Source organism: Colossoma macropomum, unplaced genomic scaffold, assembly GCF_904425465.1.
Source record: "Colossoma macropomum unplaced genomic scaffold, Colossoma_macropomum, whole genome shotgun sequence".
Taxonomy (NCBI): Eukaryota; Metazoa; Chordata; class Actinopteri; order Characiformes; family Serrasalmidae; genus Colossoma; species Colossoma macropomum.
In genome coordinates, this window is record NW_023494789.1 from 8,354,281 (window position 1) to 8,375,957 (window position 21,677).

General features: G+C 40.5%; 1 protein-coding gene across 1 annotated transcript in view; it reads right to left on the bottom strand.

Annotated features, from left to right (window-relative positions):
* The window catches only part of kalrnb (kalirin RhoGEF kinase b), a 134,743-nt gene that overhangs the window by 91,143 nt on the left and 21,923 nt on the right, over positions 1 to 21,677 (bottom strand). Inside the window, exons 4-10 of the mRNA XM_036569987.1 lie at positions 18,215 to 18,407; positions 16,646 to 17,146; positions 15,016 to 15,138; positions 13,870 to 14,061; positions 12,250 to 12,381; positions 10,893 to 11,120; positions 165 to 287 (exon numbers count right to left, since the gene is read on the bottom strand). Coding sequence (XP_036425880.1) covers positions 165 to 287; positions 10,893 to 11,120; positions 12,250 to 12,381; positions 13,870 to 14,061; positions 15,016 to 15,138; positions 16,646 to 17,146; positions 18,215 to 18,407 — 1,492 coding nt within the window. The remainder of the gene's footprint in view (positions 1 to 164; positions 288 to 10,892; positions 11,121 to 12,249; positions 12,382 to 13,869; positions 14,062 to 15,015; positions 15,139 to 16,645; positions 17,147 to 18,214; positions 18,408 to 21,677) is intronic.

Sequence of the window (21,677 nt, forward strand, 5' to 3'; positions counted from 1 at the left end):
AAAAAGAAAGCGATTAACAATTTGTCTTTTTTTCTCACTGTACATGACACGCAAGCCTAAAGTGGTCAAACTGGCTGATTAGCTGTCTTGCTTCACAGCTGTCACACTCAGTAGCTATCACTTGATGATGGACACAGCTCGAGCTCATCATGCACTTTTCGTACCTGTGCCACCTCCTGGAAGTCATCGTGGCGTTTCTGTAAGGCTCGTGCCCGATGTACAGACTTCCCTACTCCAGTGTGTTTACTGAGAAAAGCCTCTCCATGGTTCTGGATCCAGTCCAGCACCTGTACACAGACACACAGACACGCACAAACGGAATTCAAATCCAGAATTACATCTGACTAATCCTGCAGAAAGCTGTAACGCTCCAATCCTATTTGTTTGTCTTGTCCATTTTCAAACTCGAATAGATTCAGAAGCATCAAATTCCACGGCTTTAGGCTTTCAGCAAATGAGACATAACAGAGATGTGAAGAAATAATTCAGATTTAACATGCAAACATCTTTTTGACTTCCCTGTCGTCTCTTCACAGGACTGAGAGACACATTTTAACCCTTAGAAGTCCAGAGATATTACTGTCATTTTGCTATGTTGCTTAAATATAATAACAATGATATAGTTAATTACACAGCGAGTTCAATAATGAATAATATTTACAGTTGATGTAAAAGGCCCATGTCCGAATATATTTTTGCATGTTATCATTATCCATATGTCCATTTAATGGAGTTTGTGGTGTATACCAAAAAGTTCCAATCCGCACTTCTAATTATTGTTTTCTGTTTTTTTTTGTAAAGATTAATTACTCTAGTAGCAGTGGAGCTGTGAATGCCACACACAGTTTACCATCCAAGGCCATTTCAAGAACAATAGGCCTCATTCATCAATATCTTCCTGAGTAAATTCATTCTTAAAGAAGGTCGTAAGAAAAAGTCTGTCAGATTCAGGGCGTGTTCTGAAACTGCAGAACTGTTCAGACCTTTGTGCTCTTGAGTGTGTGTGATTTCTGTTCTTACCCAAGAACAAATCCCAATTAAGAAAACACTGGTGAGTGTCAGAATCTCTAGAGTAAGTGAGTTTTAAGAAGACATTTCTTCTTAAGAACGGCTGGTGAATTCCTGTTTATCATCTATATTAGGTACAGTACATGTGGCATTAATGTCGGATATAACATCATCCAACAGGCTTAAAAATGAAATTATCTTTACACGTGGGAATCCTAGTGTCTTGTTAACTACAGACTGCATAAAATAAATCAATGAACGGCTGACGATTTTTAAACCAGCAGTAAATGAGTTCTTACCACCACTGGCTGTTTTTACATGCAAAGATTTTTGCCAATCCATTTAAATAAATTCCGATTGCAGATTAACTTAAGTTTTTTATGCTCACTCTACTCAACAATCTGAAGAAAATCTGTTTACATTCACACTACAAATAATCTGATCCAAAATGACGCTCTTGCGTAGAGTAACACTTAGTGTAGACGTTACCATGACAACGAGCATCATGTGAGTCCAGTCAGAGAGAGATGAGCAGCAGTGAGCAGTGCTTGTGTTTTAATAGCGTTAAAATGATGTCAGACTCAGGAAAACGTGCTTCACATGTTCTTATTAAAGAAGGCCGAGAGGAAGACGTCGTGTTCTGAGACACATAAGCTGGACGTCCGTCCCACCGCTGTCTTTTAAATATCAGAGCATAAACTTCGTCTCCTCTGCAGACCAGTTTCTGCTCCACCATGTTGAACGTTATAAACACTATGACGTGACGCACCTGTGCAGAACGTACTTAAACTTTCCGATTGGGAATGTAATCAGATAGAGGCATTTACACAGTTATTATTCTTCTATTTACCAGATTATTTACAGGATTACCCACCTCGTTCAATCAGATAGAAATTTAATTCCGAATGACCTCAACTGGACTAGACTTCTCCAACTGAGTTTACGTGGACGTGTTCTATTCCAATTGAGCTGTTAGTCATATTATTAACGGATTATTAGGCTGCATGTAAACGTGGCTACTGAAAGCTGTTACTGAAGTAACATGGTTCCCTGTCACCAGCCTTACATGGGAATAACTACAAAGTCTAAGGTTTTAATGGCTTTAAAGTGGAGGTGTAATGATACACCAAGCCCATTATGTTATCCATAATTCACAATTGAATTTAGAATATTTTGAACAAAATTTGAATGAAGAAAAATGATGACTATAATCATGTTCCTGCTGAGAGGCAGGATGAGAGCTGGAGTGGTTGTTTGGTGCTGATTGTGCAAATATCGGTGCACCTAAATTAAATGTGATAATAAATGTGACACATGATAAACAGAGTATCTATTCACCACAATACGTTGCCACTAGCGTTGGAACTATAACAATGATATCCATAATCAATGAATCGGTTCATTGTGTCAGACATGTAGGGCCATAATGCATGTTCACCAGTCATCAAGCAGCAGTAAACATGCGTGTGATGTCAACGTTTTTTAAAAGCATTCGTCCTCATGAAAACAAATAAAAAGTTTTAAAACCTCCACCCTGGAGAGCATGTTCAGTGACCTAAAACACCAAAACACAGAGAATAATTTAGCCATGTAGTTTATCTGAAAATGCAGATCATCTCTTCAGCCAACAGTGTGGATTTTGTTAAACCAAAACACAATGTTTTTCACTTTTGACAACAGTTTTATTGTGGTTTCCTCATCATGCATTTGCTGCTGCAAATCTTTTCTCTAGATCCTCATGCATGACAGTCACGCTGCCCCCAAAGGCGAGCTCAGTTCTACATATTTTACAGGAAACATCTTTTTAGATGATGTTCAAATGAAGCGTTGTTTTTTTATGTTTTGAGTCGTGCAAAATGCTGTAGTCTCCACCATCTGTATATTCCTGTCTCTGACTTTACATCTATAAGGTGGACTGACAAGGTAGGAGTGTCTAATAGAGTGGACAGTGAGTGGACACAGTGTTTAAAAACTCCAGCAGCACTGCTGTGTCTGATCCACTCGTACCAGCACAACACACCACCACCACATCAGTGTTACTGCAGTGCTGAGAATGATCCACCACCCAAATAGTACCTGCTCTGTGAGGGTCCATGGGGGTCCTGACCACTGAAGAACAGGGTAAAAGGGGGCTAACAAAGTATGCAGAGAAACAGATGGACTACAGTCTGTAACTGTATAACTAGAAAGTGCACCTATATAGTAAGTGGAGCTGATAAAATGGACAATGAGCGTAGAAACAAGGAGGTGGTCATAATGTTTTGCCTGATCGGTGTATGTTTTCTGCTTCATTCAAGTGATATAAAAGGGAAGCGCAGATGTCATAATGACAATTAATTGCTAAGAAACTTCACTGTCAACAATTTTTATTATCGACGTTATCAATAACGTTAATTAGCTCTTGCAGCCCTAACTGTCACAAGTCCACGACATGCATTGTCACATTTTTGCACTGTGATGTCACGATGCGTACTTTGCAGTATGGTGTCTGAGCTCTATCTATTGAGCCAATGTGTAAAAGAATAATTCTAACAGTATTCAACATCTAATCAATCACTCTGGCCCTTTACTGATGTTTTTATGTGTGGGAAACTGTAGTACAATTAGCTTTGGGCCCCACATAGCAGGTGAAAAGTGCTACTGCTGTCAACCTTACTGAGATCTACAAAAGTGTCTGAACGAGAAGCATTCAGTGTGTAATAATAGGCCTCGGTTCACAGGAAGCTCAGTGTATTGTCCAGAGTGTATTCAGTGGAGTCCAAGCATAATACTCAAACCCCCAAAGAGGACGGAGAGCAATTTCACTCTGCACCGTGACTCACTTTCTCTCACGCTCAGAGTCACACACATTCACACTCACACATGCATGCACCTGTCCCTCTGCACACATGCATGTTCAGTACTGCACAAGAGTCAGAGACTCTTTTGTTTATTCAAGTTCCAATCAAAACAGTCATGAAGTACAGTTAATTCATTTTTAAGAAATCTGTCAATGTTAGAAAAAAACAGCAAAGAAATATTTAACTTTTTTACTTAACAGAAAATTACACAGGGTATCCAGCACTGGACAATATAAAATCGGTCAGTATTTATTTTGCCCAATCTTTATTTTTATACACCCTGCTGTTTCTTTAATTCTTCTATCTTTACAATCTTAAAATCAGATTTACAGCTGGTTAAAGCTGTAAAAGCTGTTCCCAAAGCTATCTTGGCGAATGAGGTGTAGAGGAGACTGGATGTTGGATAATCCACTTGCATAAGGAAGGTGAAAGAACTTCGGCGAAAAAGCAGGAGAAAATGGGACTCCTAACAAAACGATCACCATTAGAAGTACTTGAGGCTTTCAAATTCAAAGGCAACTCAAAGCCACGGGTCTGAAAGGATGTGTAGTCATTAAGAAGCTGTTACAGAGAAAATGAAATAGATAAAAGTCTTTTGAGGTGCGTTTGGGATTACTTTGATTGTGAGAAGCAAAAAATGCAACTAACTTCTAAGACAGAACTTTGGAGGGGTGTTGAAACTTATCCCTGTAGATTTTTTTGAAAAACTGAAAGCAAGTCTCTCGAAGAAGTAATGAAGGCAACTTGTGGACAAACTAAATCCTGAAAACTCTGATATTATATCTAGCTGTTGAGGCTCCTTTGTAATTTTTGGTTTAATATAAGTTTAATGCCTTTTTTCTCACGCTGAAAATAATATATACTTATAATATAGAATAAATGAAGGGTGGTCTCTGTCTTTCGCGCAGTATTGAACTGTATGGGAATGCACACAGATAAACACAAGGCATGTCCCAATATAAAAAATAAATAAATAAATTTCATCATTCCATCACCATAATTACCTAATCTTTTATTATGGTTTAAAATTTCATATTTTATTTAGAAAAAAACCTCTACATATATTGACAAATATTGGCATCCCTGGTAATCATGCAAAAATGAGCTGTAATTTTTTTTTCTTAATTTTGAATTACTTATCCTTTGATCTCATTTAAAATATTAGCAAAAATATAAACTTTATTTAAGGTATAATGATTGAAAGGTAAAACTAAATCATGTGATGAAATAAAAAGTTTCCTAAATTAAAATTCTTAAGAGTGAAATCTAACTGAAGTATATTCCTTTTTATATTTTATGTTTTTAAGTTCACCTGAGTGGTTAGGAACATTTAAATGGCCTTTACTTCCTGATTCACTGGGGAATATATAAGAGATGAAACACAGGCCAAATTCCCTCATCCATCACTATGAGAAGGACCAGAGAATACAGCAATTATGTGTGACAAAAGGTTGTTGAGCTACAAAAATCTGGAAATGGCTACAAGAAAATAGCTAAAGAGTTGAAAATGCCCATTTCCACTATCAGAGCAATAATTAAGAAGCTTAAAACAACTGGAGATGTTGAGAATCTGCCGGGAAGAGAACACATGTCTGTACTGACCCCACGCACAGTGAGGAGGATGGTTTGAGTGGACAACAAATCACAGATCACAGATGGGGAATTGCAGAAATGAGTTAGGTCTTGGGGTCAGAACGTCTCCCAAACTACAATGAAACACCACCTATATATCCACAAGTTGTTTGTTTGCCAGAAGGAGGCCTCTGCTGTCAAGGACCAACAACCTTAAGCTCCTACAGGTTACTGGAACTTTCAGTAGGATGGATAAGACCAAAATAGAGATTTTTGGCAACAAACACCAGAGGTGAGTTTGGCATGGACACAAAGACAGCCATGCAGAAAAGTCATCCCCACTGTGAGGCATGGTGGTGGATCTGTGATGCCGTGTGGCTGTTGTTCTTCCAAAGACACTGGACATTTTTTAGATACATGGTATCACTGACTCCATCAAGTACCAGCCGAAATAAAATCAAAAGCTGACTGCCTCAGTCAGGGAGCTTAAACTGGGCCATAGTTTGCATGTTCCCACAGGGCACTGCAGGCTTTACCTTGAGCCGTGAGGGTGCTCAGACCAAAAGCACACTAAAACAGCCATACAATCATCACAATGTGACATTGTAGTAGCAGCTTGTGAATCATCTGGGGTCAAAGTGTAAACTGACTGACTAAAATGCAGGGCAGTTTCCAAAACTGTCCACAATAACAATATTGCTCAATGAATATCGAGGTGCACCTTGTCACCGAATACTGGCACATGCCTAACACACACCTGCATGCTCTTGTTTTCTTGCATGAAGCAGCTAATATTCTGTAAAACAGGTGAAGAGCTGACTCCTGCGGTCTGTGTAATAGACTGCTCTGCAAATATTCTCAGCTGCTAAATGTTCTGTGGGTGTGTGTGTGTGTACACAGAAAATACCACAGTGTTGAATTAACACCTAAAGTACGAAATTAACACCTACAGAGTTCATTTAAGTCCAGCTGGACAAAAGCAAACACTGTAATGTTGCGTTTACATGTTGAAAAAATGCTCCGTGCCTCATAGCAGATTTGCTATAAACAGAGCTTGCCTGCCACTGGCTCCCTATGGCATAAGTGAGCCCCCTCACTGTAGGAGTCAAGCTTTCAGGCCTGTACTGTTCTCTTTATGCACTCGCTCACTTTTGTCCACAGTTCTGCAGACCAGTGTTTATGGTTTTGCACCACAGAACTATTAAATATGCTTTTGCCTTTTTAATAACTGATTTATGCACAGCAGATTTACTATAGGATCACTCTATATACTATATTTACTATAGTATCGCTCTCTATGTAGTTCTTGCGGACACATCACCTACTGTACTGACATGCCCAGTCACGTAAGGAACAGTCACTTTTCTGTTTTTCTGTACGTATGACATGAGCATCAAGCACATGAGCATCACGCAGAGCATCACGTTTATTAAATTTTTCCTTTCAAGCACAATTCCAACCCTATTTACTGACGACTTTTCTATAGATCAGGGGTGCCTGTACTTTTGTGGCTTGAGATCTACATTTTCCAGTGGACAGGTCATCATGATCTACCTTAAAAAAAAAGGCTGGCCTCATCCTTTTTAAAAGCTTTGAGACTTTTTTTAATGCACTTTAGTGGCCTATATTAATATTCAGCATTACAGGGCAAACCACTGAAAAATCGCACTAACTTTATTCTGATAATTTGCACTGAACAGTGTCAGCCAGGTTTGCGGAGTCTGGACCACTTTTTTCTTCCTGAGTTCACTTTCAGCTGGGAATTTGTCATCAAAGTTTCTGTGTATAGTCCAAAAGTGCCTCTCAACATTCCCCTTCCTTGGAAGTGCGATAGCTGCTTGGCAAATCAAGCAGATGCACTTGGAGTTTGACGCTGTGAAACTCTGTGCCAGGTCTCGCACTCATTTTCTAAAAGAGTTGGTGTAGGTTACAAAACGACATCAACGACTGGTTGATCGCGATTGATGTACTGGGCACTGTCACTGTAGACTGTTTTTACATTTGGACCGGTTCAGCATCTGAACTGAACTCAGATCGCTGAATCATGGTTTTCTGTGCATGTCAGAACTCGACAAATGAACTCAGAGCCCTCTAAACAGCCCCAAAAACATACCGTAATCATACTCGAGGTGGTCTTAGTACAGTTCGTTTGTAGTTTGTTTTGTGGTCCGACTGATTTATGCATTTTGAAAAGAAAACAGCCCCAAGTTCAGTGTTTGTTTTGCTTTATGGTAAGGACCTCGAGGCTTACTGTACATAAACGACACATTTTCCAGCAGAGCGTGTGAGAGGAGCGGCAGACATTTCTGCTCCCCGCTCTGTAATCATGCTGCTCCAGCTCCGCTCCAGGTTTTCTATTTCCTGCTCCTCACTCGCTCCTCGCTCACACGACAGAGAAACCACTGCTCTATGGCTGCTCCATATGACACATTCTTAGGACATTTATTTTATACCTTGCATGTATAGACAAGACACGCTTTTATTTCATCAATTCTCTATTTTTTTACCATTATTAAATGATAAACAAGAAAACATTATGTGCTACACAGGCTTCTTTTGGAAGGTATAAGCTTGAAGCGATGGCTGCAAGCACATGCATCTGCTTTTAACACCATCCTCCTCATCATTTGTGCAGCAAAATGGACGAAACAAAACTAACTATATAACGTCTGTAGAACTTGAGAACAGTGAGAATTTCCAGTATGCAGTACGTCTCCGTAGCGCAGAGTGGAAAAAACAGACTGGTTCGCAGGACACACTGATTTCAGAGTAAGAGAAAACACTGACGGTCAGACTTTCTGAAAAGCTGCTCCACGCTCTGAGCAAAAATCACGATGCTCCCCTCCCACTCCTCCCCGCTCACATACTCTGTCTTCCAGCACTTCAGTAAGTGAAAACGGATTATCATAGTTCATATAAGGTACTACATGATAAAGCCTGACCGTGACCTCATGACAAAACAGCAGTGCTGACATGATAAAGCAATAATTTGCGAGAGCCGGTGTGATTATAACTTGTTAAAGGCTGATGCTAGGCTCACTCGCAATACAGAATTTTAAGCTGCTTTCACACTGAATGCTAAATGAATTGAAATTCACTGCTGCTCTTTTAAATGGGGTGCATGGTGAGAGATTTTGCTGCAAACATGCAGGGTCATTTTTCCACTTCTGCATGATGCCCATTGGCCAAGTATTGGCACAGCCTATAGGAGAGGAATAGGCGTGTCTGGTAGTTCCTCTCGCTACCCGAAAGGTTAGGTTTATCAGAAATCACCACCCACTTTTGTTAACAAACGGAGAGCACCGCATATACCATGAGTGGTGTGAAAGGGATAGTGTCAACAAAAACCGGTCTGAGATCTCATCAATGCTAAAAAAGAACCAGAAAGAAAACTGAATCCTCTACAAAGTTCACTTATATTGTGAAAAAGCACTGAGATTATTTGCAGCAGGTTGTCTTTGAGGTCCACTTTAACAGAACTGAATTTGGTTAATAAACAAGGAACTATATGTGAAAACACCCTTAGTCACTGTTCCTATTGATACACCAGCCAACTGAGCAGGTTTTCTGACTGAAGCCTATGCCATCTGTGCCCCAGTCAAGACTCAAAATTACTTGTTGCTGTTTTCCCACCTACTTCTTTTTCCAAAGTCCATACCAGAGTTTGGGTTTTTGAGACACTGTATGGTTTCATTTGGTTCGGTTGGTTTCATGTTGATGTAAGGCTAAAGTGCACCAAATTACACTTGTGGGTGTTCTGTGATTTGGCTGGGATGCCGGCACTCTGTTATTTTCACGGTTGCCTCCATTAGCGCCAAAAACTTTCTTTTTTATTTTAATTTTCATTAGTCTATCATGGTACAAATCGGGATCTATTACTCAAAATCGATCTTTTCCTATTACTATCCCTATTACTGTTAAAATATATAGTCTTATCCATCATGATGAATGAAGATTGCTGATGCCTGGCTCAACCTATCAAAAATATGATCCATGGTTCACCAGACAAAATTAAATGCTCTGCTATTATTTCATTTCTTATCTGTCATTATTAGCAGCAGTTCATACTTCAAGAAGAATGTGAGAGTCTGTAAAGAGTCAAAATTCATAACAGGGTGATTATGCAGACAGTACAGTGCTAATAGGCTGCTTGAAGAGGAGAAAGGCATGCTCATTCATATATGATTCATTACTGCTGTTTGCATCACCATACACACTTAATAGCGCAGGTACTTTAGATTGACGGTTCTCTTCAGAGAATGTATATATGACTTGTATATTGTTGATACTGTGTATGCTGTATATTGTGCATTGTCTGTAAATTATATGAACGTTGTCTATATTGTATATATAATACTAGAAAAGACAGCAATTACCGGAACCCAATTCCTTGCGTGGGCTAACATACTTGGCCAATAAATCTGATTCTGATTGTCTGGTATTAAATTCCCTCTGGGTTTCGGTCCCTTTATAAGCTACCCCAGTTTATTTCACTTCTGGTGGGAAGGCATTTTTATGATGGTCTGCACCGAGAGAGCGAGGGAATTTAATATCAGAGCATGCTTTTCTCTTTTTCTAGCAGGATAATCTGCTTTTTCTTGACTTTGGACCATTTTGACTGGAGTGTTCACACCTATCAAAATGGTCCAAAGTCAAGAAAAAGCAGATTATCCTGCTAGAAAAAGAGAAAAGCATCCGAAGTAAGGAAACATCTTTTATCTCCAGTAAACAAGGCAGGTGAGAGCACTTGAAGATCTCTTCCTCTTGCCATCTTGATCCAACATCGAGATCAACTAGGCCTGCTCAGCATTTTTATACATGCCACAGAGTAAGGTAGGATATTAACTGCTTAATTGTATCATGTATGCGAGTGGTGCAGAGTGGGGGCGGAGTGGGAGTGGAGAGGCGTGATTTTGCCCAGAGCACAGAGTGGCTTTACAGAAAGTCTGGGGGCACTGCTTTTCTCTCTCACTCTGAAATCATTCCAATATTGCTCCATTCCATGAGCCAGTCCTTGGCTGACTACCTCTGCATGACATGAGTGAAACAGCAGCGTGACTGCTGTAGCTCACACACAACAGCCATTCATATGCAGTGTTTTATATTATATTACATTATATAACTTATAAAATGAAGCGTGCAGTTTCTTGTCCATACGTTCAGAACATAAAATAAATATCATAATGATATGATGAATCATGTGGAGCGGACATGGAGCAGTTTTTCACGTGTGAGGAGCAGGAAATGAAAAACCTGGAGCGGAGCCGGAGAGGAGTGATTACAAGATACTTTGAGCGAGGAGCTGAAATGTCTGGCTCTCCACTCCACTCACACACTCTGTCATGTAGTACATCTGTCTGAAAGGGTCTGCACTCGTTATGTTCCTCTACCCATTTTTTCAGCTTTTTACTTTAATTTGTCACTTGTCTGGATACGTGAGTTTGAACTATGTGTGTGTCTTATGTAGCCCACCTGCTGCACGTCTTGTTGGAACACACACAGCTGCAGTCTCTGGTGAAGGCGGAGCTTGCGATGCTGCAGAAGGCCCTCCAGCCTGCGGTACTGATGCACCACCTCGTGAACTACGTCCAGCACTCCCCGTACCGCCTGGCTGTAATCAGCCCCCGCAGTCACTGACCCAGAGTCAGCTGGCTGCGGCCTCTGCAGCACGTCCAGCAGGGTCTTGCCCTTCTGACTGACCTGCAATCCAACACATACGCAGTTCCTAAGTTTCCGAAATGGGATGCATACACTGCAGAATCACTACTGCTCAAAAAGTCCTACATGCTGAAAATCATTTCTTGTAGGAGTTCCTCTGAATTTTAGAAGTTCTAGCCTGCAATAACAAAAACTTGAGTTATTTGTCACTTTTAGCTCATTGAAACAACGTTCAGTCTCTACCTTATTTGTGTTTTTTTTATAATTTGAATCTGATTAAAAGTTATTGCTTTGTCTACAGTCTTATTTTGCAGAAAGAAAAATTATCTTTACATTTTTGCCACGCTCTTAATTAAACTGAACAAAAAATAGGCAGAAAAAAGGTGGAAGCACAGACTCAGACCTGAGGATACAGAATGTACCATGAACATACCTAACCCTGTAAAAATTACGCATTTTAAATTCCTTTAAAATAATTATGCAATGTCAATCTAATGTGTTGCAAAATGATAATATATCTAGACTCTGGGTTAACACTGGTGTGATTTTATTTCATGTATTTCATATATTTCATATTTAATCAGTAGTGCTGGTCTCCGCAGCAACTACTGCAGCTTCTGTAACACTTGACTTTAGTGACTAAGCCCCCTCCTTATTTCAAGAAAGGTCGCTGGATTTGTGAAAGTTAGGCGTGGAGTCGAGCGTAAGGACAAATATCAACAGACGTTGTTGCCTCTCATGGAATAAATCGAATGTCTTTGGTGCCGAGTCATTTGACCACCATGCAAACATTTATAACATAGGGAGGGTTATGGTCAGGAGGTCAAATCATAGGCAGAAAGTCTCAATGTATTAATTAAGAAACGAGGAACCAGCAATACAAGGTCAAAACCATGGCAGCTAATAGATTATACAAAGAACAGTAACTAAGGAAACTAGGGAACACAGGGCACTTGGAAATCGGATGAAGCCTCAGAATCACAGAGGCAAAAACCCATCCAATCCTTCAAAATAACGAAAGAAAATCGAAGGGTGTGTCTGCAAAGTAAACAAGACAAACGTGAAAACAATGACTAGAGGAAAGGTGCCAGGAGTCAGGATAGTTTGGAGTCAGCACAGAGATGTTGTGACAACATGCATCAGGGGTCAAGCCCAGGTTAGCCACACTTACCTCGGTGTAAGCTGTTGTCACCTGCTCATAGAGATTCTGGTGGCTGTGGATGGCCAGCTCCAGCTCCTGCATGGCTGTGGGCAGCCCACCCTCACTGCATGACTTTGTCCAGCTCTCCACGCCCGACAGGAACTGTTGAAGTGGGACAAAAATGTGAAAACAAACAGTAAAACCAAGCAGACCAAAGTGTGATACACTCACTGTCTGTAATAGTTCAGCGTTTACTGGAAACTGAAATATTAGTCTGATCTGAGGTCAGTTTCACACTATTCATACCCTGGTTATTTCAGGATTTATGGAGTTGGGTCTACTGGACTGGGTCTACTTTTTCATATAACAGCACTTTCTTACCGAGGCTGCAGGAGGTACCACTCAAGGACAGATTTTGTCTGGGGGGCAAAATTAGCAAAGCTTTACCTTTACCTTAAATATTTATGATCATGATGGGTGTGAGAAAAAAGGAGGAAAATTCAGTGAGGAGGGCAGTATTTGACAGCTATGTTCTCATTAAAGAGAACCAAAGGAGAACACAACCAGACAGCGGTTCAGGAGCTCATACAAATTGGGAACATTAATCAAACGAGCCAAATAAGCCAAGTTAGCACATTTAGCCATGGGAGGTTATTAGATCAGCGGACTGAAAAAGAGGACCAAAATTGCTTTGGTTACTGTAATATGGACATACAAAATGGGAGTGTGTTTTCACGGATACAGTGAATTAGATATGCCACCCAATTCACTATGCTAGCTAGATAAATGATTACTGGGAAAAGAAAGCAACGAGGAATATCAATAGAAATGAAATATCATCTATTTGAAGCCCATAAGTGATAATAACAAGATAACATTAGGCCTAGGCAACAGGGGCAATGCAATCACATATGAGAAATGATTAATAAGTAAGCTGATAGCAATGCTTTAAAGATAACTGCTGTTTAGGAATGAATACTGAGAGAAAACTAGAGAGGACTCATTTAATTTTAAACAGCTTGTAAAATAATATGTACATATAATGTTTTGTTCCACTTTAATGTTAAAACAATGGATTATTTTGGTGCATTTATAAGCCTTTTAGGCTAAATTGTCCACTGTCTCTGCTGGGGGTGTCCCAGATGCAACATACTGTCTGAGGACATTCTTAGCATATACAGTCAAATGGAAAAGTCTGAAATTTTGTGGTGAAATTTTAAAATGTTAGTGCACAATTTCTATTTATTTGCAAAAAATAAAGCATAAAATGTGCCATAACTTTTGCTCAGGCTGCACTTTATGTTTTATTTCTTTTCAATATATTTCCCACAGACTTGCAGTTTGCACTATGCTAACTGGTGGGATGTAAGCACCCATTACTTTGTAGCTCTAAGTTAGAGCAAAACGAAAGAAGCAATCTCTGGATGCCAAACATGTCTTGGCTGTTCTGCTGCATTAAGAGTCCAGGGAAAAGTGTCAATTTGATTTTTCACCAAACTGTTCCTTTAAACTGTAGCAAACAGTGTTGAAAAAATGAGACTTTGGTCTTTGTATGGTCACTTCTTTAGTTGACAAATAAAAATGTATCTAAAAAAATGTTTTCTAATGTGTGTGTGTGTATATATATATATATACATATATGTATACTACCTGCTCAGCTTTCTGGTGGAAGACAGAGGACATGGCCAGGATGGCGCTGCGCTCCTCCAGGGCTGAGGCGAAGCTCTTCCAGTCCTGATCCAGCTGTGCTGATACCTGCTGGATCTGATCTGCTGCGTAGTGTCCCGCCTCACACAGCCGTGTGGCCACTGACACGATCCGCGTGATGTTCACATAGGCATTCTGAGCCAGGCAGAGAGGAAAGAAACATGGAAACACAGTTCATTAAACACTAGCTAGATACAGTACCAGCCAGTCTTCAACAGTGAAGGGCTCAAAGTCATTCTTGCACTGCCTTACAATGTCTTACAGTTATCAATCAGCTACAGCACTTCTGACAATCTAGCTCAAGTACGGAAAGTACACAGTTTTGTGTGAACAGATAAATACCTGACATAATCACCAAATAATGTAGCTAATTTTGACTTATCAAACAATCTAGATAACTCGCTCCCGAGTGGCGCAACCGTCTAAGCGTTGGCCCTATCATCAGGAGATCACGAGTGCGATCCCTGGTGATGCTACAGCCATCCGTAGCTGGGAGTCCAAGAGAGCAGAGTCCTAACTAGCGGGTGGAATTGGAAACGACTAAATTAGGGAGCAAACTGGGTAAAAATATAATTAAAAAAAAACAATCTAGCTAACTCTAACTCAGCATATGATCTAGCTAACTCTAACTCAGCATATGATCTAGCTAACTCATTAAATCATTAAACTATCTCTAACTCAGCAAATAATCTAGCTCTTTCTAACTCATCAAACAATCTAGCTAATTCCAGCTCGTGAAATGATCTAGCTGTAGTAATAACTCGAAACAATTCACTGCTGTCGTAAGAAAATTCAAAACTTCTGAAATGGAAATTTTAGGGTGAAGCAAAAACTGTTAAAACAACTTCAAAAATAACTTTTCATTGGTTGATTCATTATGGAATATTTAAAATGTTGTAAAAATCAAAAAATTAATAAAGGAAAAAAAGAGAAAAACAGAAAAAGAGAAAAAAATTCTTCTGATAGCCATTTGCGAATGCTCAAATTGCAAATGCTCAAATATGAGCGATAAAGTAAACACAGCTATAGATTACTAACTAGATTACTCTCCACACTCGCAAAGCGTAGATGTACTTTAAGAGATCCTACCATGGAGTTCATGGCGAAGTGGTCATGCTGCGTTTGCAGGTCAGTGGCGTGCTGGTAGCTCACTCCGATCTCTGTGTGAGTCTGCAGGAACAGCTCCTTATTGTGCCCTATCCACTCGAACATCTACAGGGAGTGAGACAGAGAGAGAGAGAGGTAGGGAAAAAGACAGCACACACAGTTAGCTGAGTCTAAAGTGCTTCCTGTTATGAGCAGTCATGAACATATAGTGATTAACGACCCTCACAGCCCAGAGATTACCAGGACGAACCAATGAGCACACGAGTTTCCGCATAAATATTTACTAGAGAGCGGACGTATTTGTTCAACAGAGGATGCACGGCAAGAAATAATTTAGTTCCTCATAGTCTGAATATAAACCTTACAACTCACTCCTGCTCTCTCTCTCTGTCTCCCACTTTCTCTTTCTCTGGCTTACTATACATCTCCATTGCTCGAGTCTCTCTTATTAACCCCTCTCCATCTCATTCTTTCACCAGTTTCTCACTGCTCCATTCCTCTCTCTCTCTTTCTTCATCCCCCTCTTCTCTGTTCATTTTTTTCTTCTTACCATCCTATTTTCCTTTGCACCACCTGTCAGACCCTCCTCTCTCTTTCTGTCTCTGTCTGCCTGTCTCTCGCTCTCTCATTATCTCCCTCTCCCTTTCTCCACTCCATCTTCTCTGTTCAGTTCATTTGTCTCCTTTTACCTTTTCTCCACCTGTCACACTCTCCTCTTTCTCTGTCTTTCTGTCTCTCTCCCTCTCTATTGATCTCTCTGCCTGTCTGTATCTCTCTCTCCCTGTCTGTCTCTCTTTCAGTCTTTCTTCTCTCTTCCTCCTTCTCCCTGTCTCTCTCTCTCTTCCCGTCTGTCTCTCTCAGGCCGCTTCCCAGTGGTGTTCTGGCGATATCAGAGCACAGATGGACTGTGCCAGCAGGGCTGTGGAGTGTGAGACTCCAGCTCAGTTTGGGCTTAAACGGCACACCGTCTCCCTCACACAACCCGCCTCATAGGAGAGCAAAGTGGAAACATCGTCATTACTGAATTGCAGACATACCTCAGCATTCCTCGCTTCATTAACTTACTATTTCATCACTCTGAACTGGCTCCTTAACTAAACATCAGTATTTCCCTGCTACACAATTATGACTTCCTATTTAACTTGTGATTTTACAGTCACCCAATTACTGTCCCATGGAGTTCTATTACATTATGCATCATTACTTCAAGCGTACATTAACTTAAAGAAGTAGTCTGGCAAAAACAACGTAGACAATTTTCCCATTACCTCAGATGTAGTCGATCAGCCAAGACACGTTTGGTGTCTGAAGTTTACTTCATTAGTTTTGCACTGGAGCTGTAAGGCTAAGGTAGCTAACAAGCAATGGAAGCTTTACACTCTTTTCCCAGAGACATCACTACACTGAGGATGACTAACACCAAACCATCACTTTAATACACTGATGCAAAGCTACTGCATCTTTAAAGCACCATTACATCACTGTGATCACATCATATCTCATCTCTACCCTTTTCTACACAAGCCTCTCCCTCTTTCTTTCACCTCTCCTTTTCAATCCTTTCATCCTTCGGTTCTCTCAGCTCCTTTTCATCTCTGCCTCCTGTTCTCACCTTCTCTGCATCCTGTTCGTAGAGGCGTAGCTGAAAGCACTGGTCCAGCTGCTGCTTGCGGTTGTGCCAGGCTTGCAGCAGGTGTTGGCGAGTGGCCTGCAGCTTGTCCAGCAGGGCAGCGACTCTGGGTACCAGGCTCTGGAAGTCAGGCCCCCCGGACAGCCTCCCATCTCCCCCGTCCCGGATCTTCTGCAGCAGTCTCTGGCCTTCGCGGTCCAGCTCATCCACCGGGGCCTTTGTGATGGTCTTCCTGAGCCGGGCGTGCTCCTCCAGCAACCTGCGTGCCTCCTCAGAGTCAGCGGGCGTTTCCTGGCGAGAGAGCATCTCCTGAAGCTCCTCTAGCCGGGAGAGGAGGTGCAGAGCACCACCTGTGAACTCCTCCAGGGACACGCGCAGCTCCGTCCACTCTACGTGATCGTACTCCAGGGTGCCCTCCAGGTCGGCTGTCAGCTGAGATGGGTCCACAAGCTTGGTCAGGCCCTCCACTGACACCATGCTGGTCTGAGACAAACATAAGCAAAGCTTATTATAATTACAGGGCAAATAATCTACAACTTTTTTTGTATTTCATTTTTTCCATGAACACCACAATGTTTTTCTGGTTTTATGTTAATTGTGTCTTGAAAGTGTCTAAGAAACTTTTTGGAATTACTCTATTTTATTTGCTTTTTTAAATAATTTCACTAGATTACTTTCCTGTTCTCATGTTCACTTAATAATACAGCACACTGTTGGCTCCCCTGTTACTGCATGAGCCCTACTGTTTACAAGCATGTACAACTAAGTGCTACTTCACAAAAACTCCTGGTATACTGCAACAACTTCTGGACATGTGCTTTAGCCAGGAACAACACAAATGCTCCAAATACTTCCGCAACAGTCTGTCTGCAGTAACAACACTCCTTACTATTTCAGTGTGAACTGGGTGGGCAAAACTGCTGCAGTTTGAATGAGTGCGCTTATATGAATGTGTCCCATACATGGACTGTATGGGCTGAACTTTATCACTATGTGTGTAGTACATAAAACTCTTTCACTAAAAAAAAACAAGAAAACATTGTTTTTCTATAATATGACATTTTATTAAAACTTGGGTGTAGCTACAGCTGACAGGAAACCAACAGCTGAATACATTCTTTTTTAATAAACGTATTGCTGTTGATATATTTCATAAACCTGTATGCTGGTGTGTTCTAACCATGCGCTGTGCAATCCAATTTTCAATGATTTATTTCATTCCGTGCATTTGACAGCAATCCCCTTCCCACGGATTGAGCTTTATGTGGCATATATTCTCCGAACTCACAATGTTTAAGCCAGACTTTTTTCTAAATTTGGAATGGTACAGATACACTTCATAAGTGATTATCAGTTCCTATTAGAATTCAGCTATTTTCACAATTACGAAGATTTAAAATATCTCACAGAAATGTCTTTAAAGTCAAATTTAATGTTTGTAATGTTAGCATAGCAAAATATGATATACAACTTAGTAAATTCTAGTCTCTTCATATAATATGAAAAGTGCAGGAGAACAAATATAGCTTTTTTGTTTACATATTTACACACCTCAAACGTGAATTTGGCACTGCCAAAGTTAGTCTTCTGCTTCTGCCAGAAGTTGTCTGGTTTGATAATAAGCGCCACACAGATCTCGGCTGGGAAAGCCTCCTGCAGGGTCTTCAGAAGCGGCTTGATCAGATCCCATTTAGAGCCACGCATATCAATGATGACAGTGAAGCCACGTTTGCTGACGTCCTCACTGAACAGAGAGAGAGAGAAGGAGAGAAAGAGAGAGACAGAGAGAGAGAGAGAGACCAAGATGCAGAAAGTGTACAGGTATGTCTATAAGTAAGTCCAAAGTTTCTTCAAAGTCTCTGAGCCCTTGGCCACAGGTGCAACTTCAAAGACTAGCAAACTTTCATCAACTTTGCTCTAATGTTTACCACTGTAACTCTTAAGTAGCCAACATAGTAAATGTTTATGCAAAGAAAGGTGTGTACCGATGCAGCTATGCAAGTGCTGAACCAGGATGACCCAGAATGACCAATAAACCTAAGAGATCATGTCATCGAAGTCTTTACATTTTACCTGCAATCCATGAATGCTTGCTCGCTGTGATCTGGGAAAACTACTTTGCAGCAGTGTCAACAATCCAGAAAGCTAAACTGAAACTGAGTATCGCAATTATAAACGGTAGAAATACCTAAATACCTAAATAAAAGCAGTAGGAAAGGACCAGCTGTAATTAACACCGAGAGCTGCTGGGCTGCTCCGCACCTTCAACAGAATATTCTTTTATTTTCTTCATTTAAATTTTTACACCGCTTCACACCATCCCACCCCAGCACCTGCTGCTTCACACTGTTCTAGGGAGCCAGTCTACACAGCTTGCTGTAAAATGTGGTTGACAAATCACACGGATAGCAACGATCAATGGTTCTCAATTCCAATCCAGTGACCCACTGCCTTTCAGTTCCAGGCACCCACTGCCCTGCACAATTTCAAGGGGTTGACACTGCCTTTTACCCAGCACCCCTGGACACAACATTTCATATTTTGGCCAGTGACCACTATAAATGCAAAGCCCGTCCTGCATGTGGCCACTTGCCTTGGAGATTTTTCTGCATTAATTTATGTTTCAACAAACCTTTTTTAGCAAAACTGATTTAGTAGGAATTCATTAACTGTAACCACTGCGATAGCTAATGTGATGATATGGTGCCCGTAATGGTTCCCCCTGCCAAGCTGGTCCGCCTGGTGTCACAGATGCTGCTCCATTGGGTGACATTTTCTAATATCACTCTGTGAAAAAAGGACTTAAATAAAATAAGGTGTTAAATATACTGCCGTTACACTGAGAGGCTAGCCCTGCAGTGTCTAGACAGTATGTAATGATATCACCTAGATCAGATGACATCAGGGTGGACCAGATTATTACAGTTTCTGATAAATATTTCCCTTTCCTGACTGTTTTTCTGGTTTGATTTGTAACTACAATGTATATGTGATATAAATGTACATGATATGAATCAATGTTATACTATATGCATAGTGCAGTGCTTAGTGGCCCAAATGGACAAGTACAAACCTTTCTATCTGTACACCCTTGCCCCTAGAATTTTGCCACAAATTAATATTTTTTTTTCCTACTTTTTCCCAATTTTCACCCCAATTTAGACATAACCAATTCCAACCACTAGTTAGGACTCCCTCAATCACATCCATCCTACCAGTGCTCGGAGGGTGAAAGCTAGCACAGGCCTGTGAAGCGGCACTCCCAGCCACGGATGGCTGTAGCATCGACAGGGATCGACCTTGCGATCTCCTGATGATAGGACCAACGCTTAAGGCCTCAGCATACTTTTTGCGGAAACGACATTCGCCTGGCTTCAGTGAACAATATGACGTAATTGTGGAGAAAACGAACAACCACAGACGTCGCGCGGAGGCTTTGTTCGCCTTGTTGCGCACATGGCAGCGGGGCGAACTCTGTGGACGAAGACCCTACACAACAAAGCCTCTGATTGGCAGTAAAAAAGAGGCGTGCCATGAAACAAATATTGACAACTTTGAGGAGCTTCAGCTTTGGCAGATACACTTATATTTCACTGTGAAACGCTCATGTGTTAAATAAACAATGAATACTTTCTAAATGTATGATGTTAAGGCTGTTATTTGCTAGTACTAACTAGTATTAAGCACCAAAACATATAGGTTATCTTATACTTAGGTTCTCAAGAGGACGAGGCTGAAGTTGGATTTCTATTCACCAGCTTCTTGTTCGAATTTTCCTGTTCCACCTTAAATGGTGGCAGGTATTCTGAACTCAAACGTCGCCATTGTGAAAGAATCGTTTTCCAGCAGTCATGAAACTTCCCATCCGCGACAGGCTACACGAAACTGCAGAAAGTATGTGAGCTTGTAAGCTCGCGAAGGCGCTTTCGGCTTCGCACAACCCTCGAGAATTTCGTTTCGCAAGAAGTCTGCTGAGGCCTTTAGACGGTTGCACTACTTGGGAACCCAAATTAGGAATCTGTGAGCAGAATTACAGAAATATGTTTATTGTGTTTACATCTAACAAACATGCTTCAGTAAAAAAAACAACCAAGTGTTGCTTTGGAAAATGATTTTTTAAAAAACTTTACACATATAAGAATACTGGTGTCATGTTACTGTTAGCTATCAAGAAACGTAAAAAGTAGTGGTTTTGTTAATAATGACAGATACTTCGGAATGAAAATTCAGCTCATGCAGACGTATATAAGGTCTGTACGATATGGACATGAAACACAATGTTCTATAAAGCTGTTTAACATCATAGTGACGATATGAGAAGCAATAAGTTACTATAAAACGGGGAGCTCTGGACGTGAGGCAGGTTTTTTTTTGGCTGTGTAAACAGAAATCTAACTATCCTCTCCTTTTAGCAAAGGAGCAAAACACTAAATTACGAAAGCACCAGTCACAACTGTTAAATAAAGAGAGATGAAATACTAAGAGCTGCTTACAGCAGAACTGCAAGCACAATTTTCGTTCACTGAAAGGCTGAGAAACTGTCAGCATTACCTCAACAGCTTTTTCAATAAAGATTTAAAAAACAAACAGATATAAATTTATTTTTATAAAGACACACAAGAATGAATAAATATTTTTATCTATGTATTTATTTTTTGTTTAGTTATTAAATAAATTTACTGTGACAGTGATCTGTTCTGCCATTGCAGCTCATTTATCGCGGGAACTCGTATCACGATAACGACAAGAATATGATTTATTGTGCAGCCCTGTTGTATATTAAAAACGAAAAAAAAAACCACAAAACAAACACAGCCATCTTTGCCAGCACACCATCAACTTAGCTATTGTGGTCATTACAGTTAATTAATTCCTACCATTCCTAGTCACTGCATTGGACCAATTAACTACAGAAATGACTTTAAAGTGCTTCTAATTGTAAATAAATCTCTGAATAGCCTTGGACCAAAATAAACTGCTGATCTGCTTGAAGTATATGAACCTAATAGGCCTC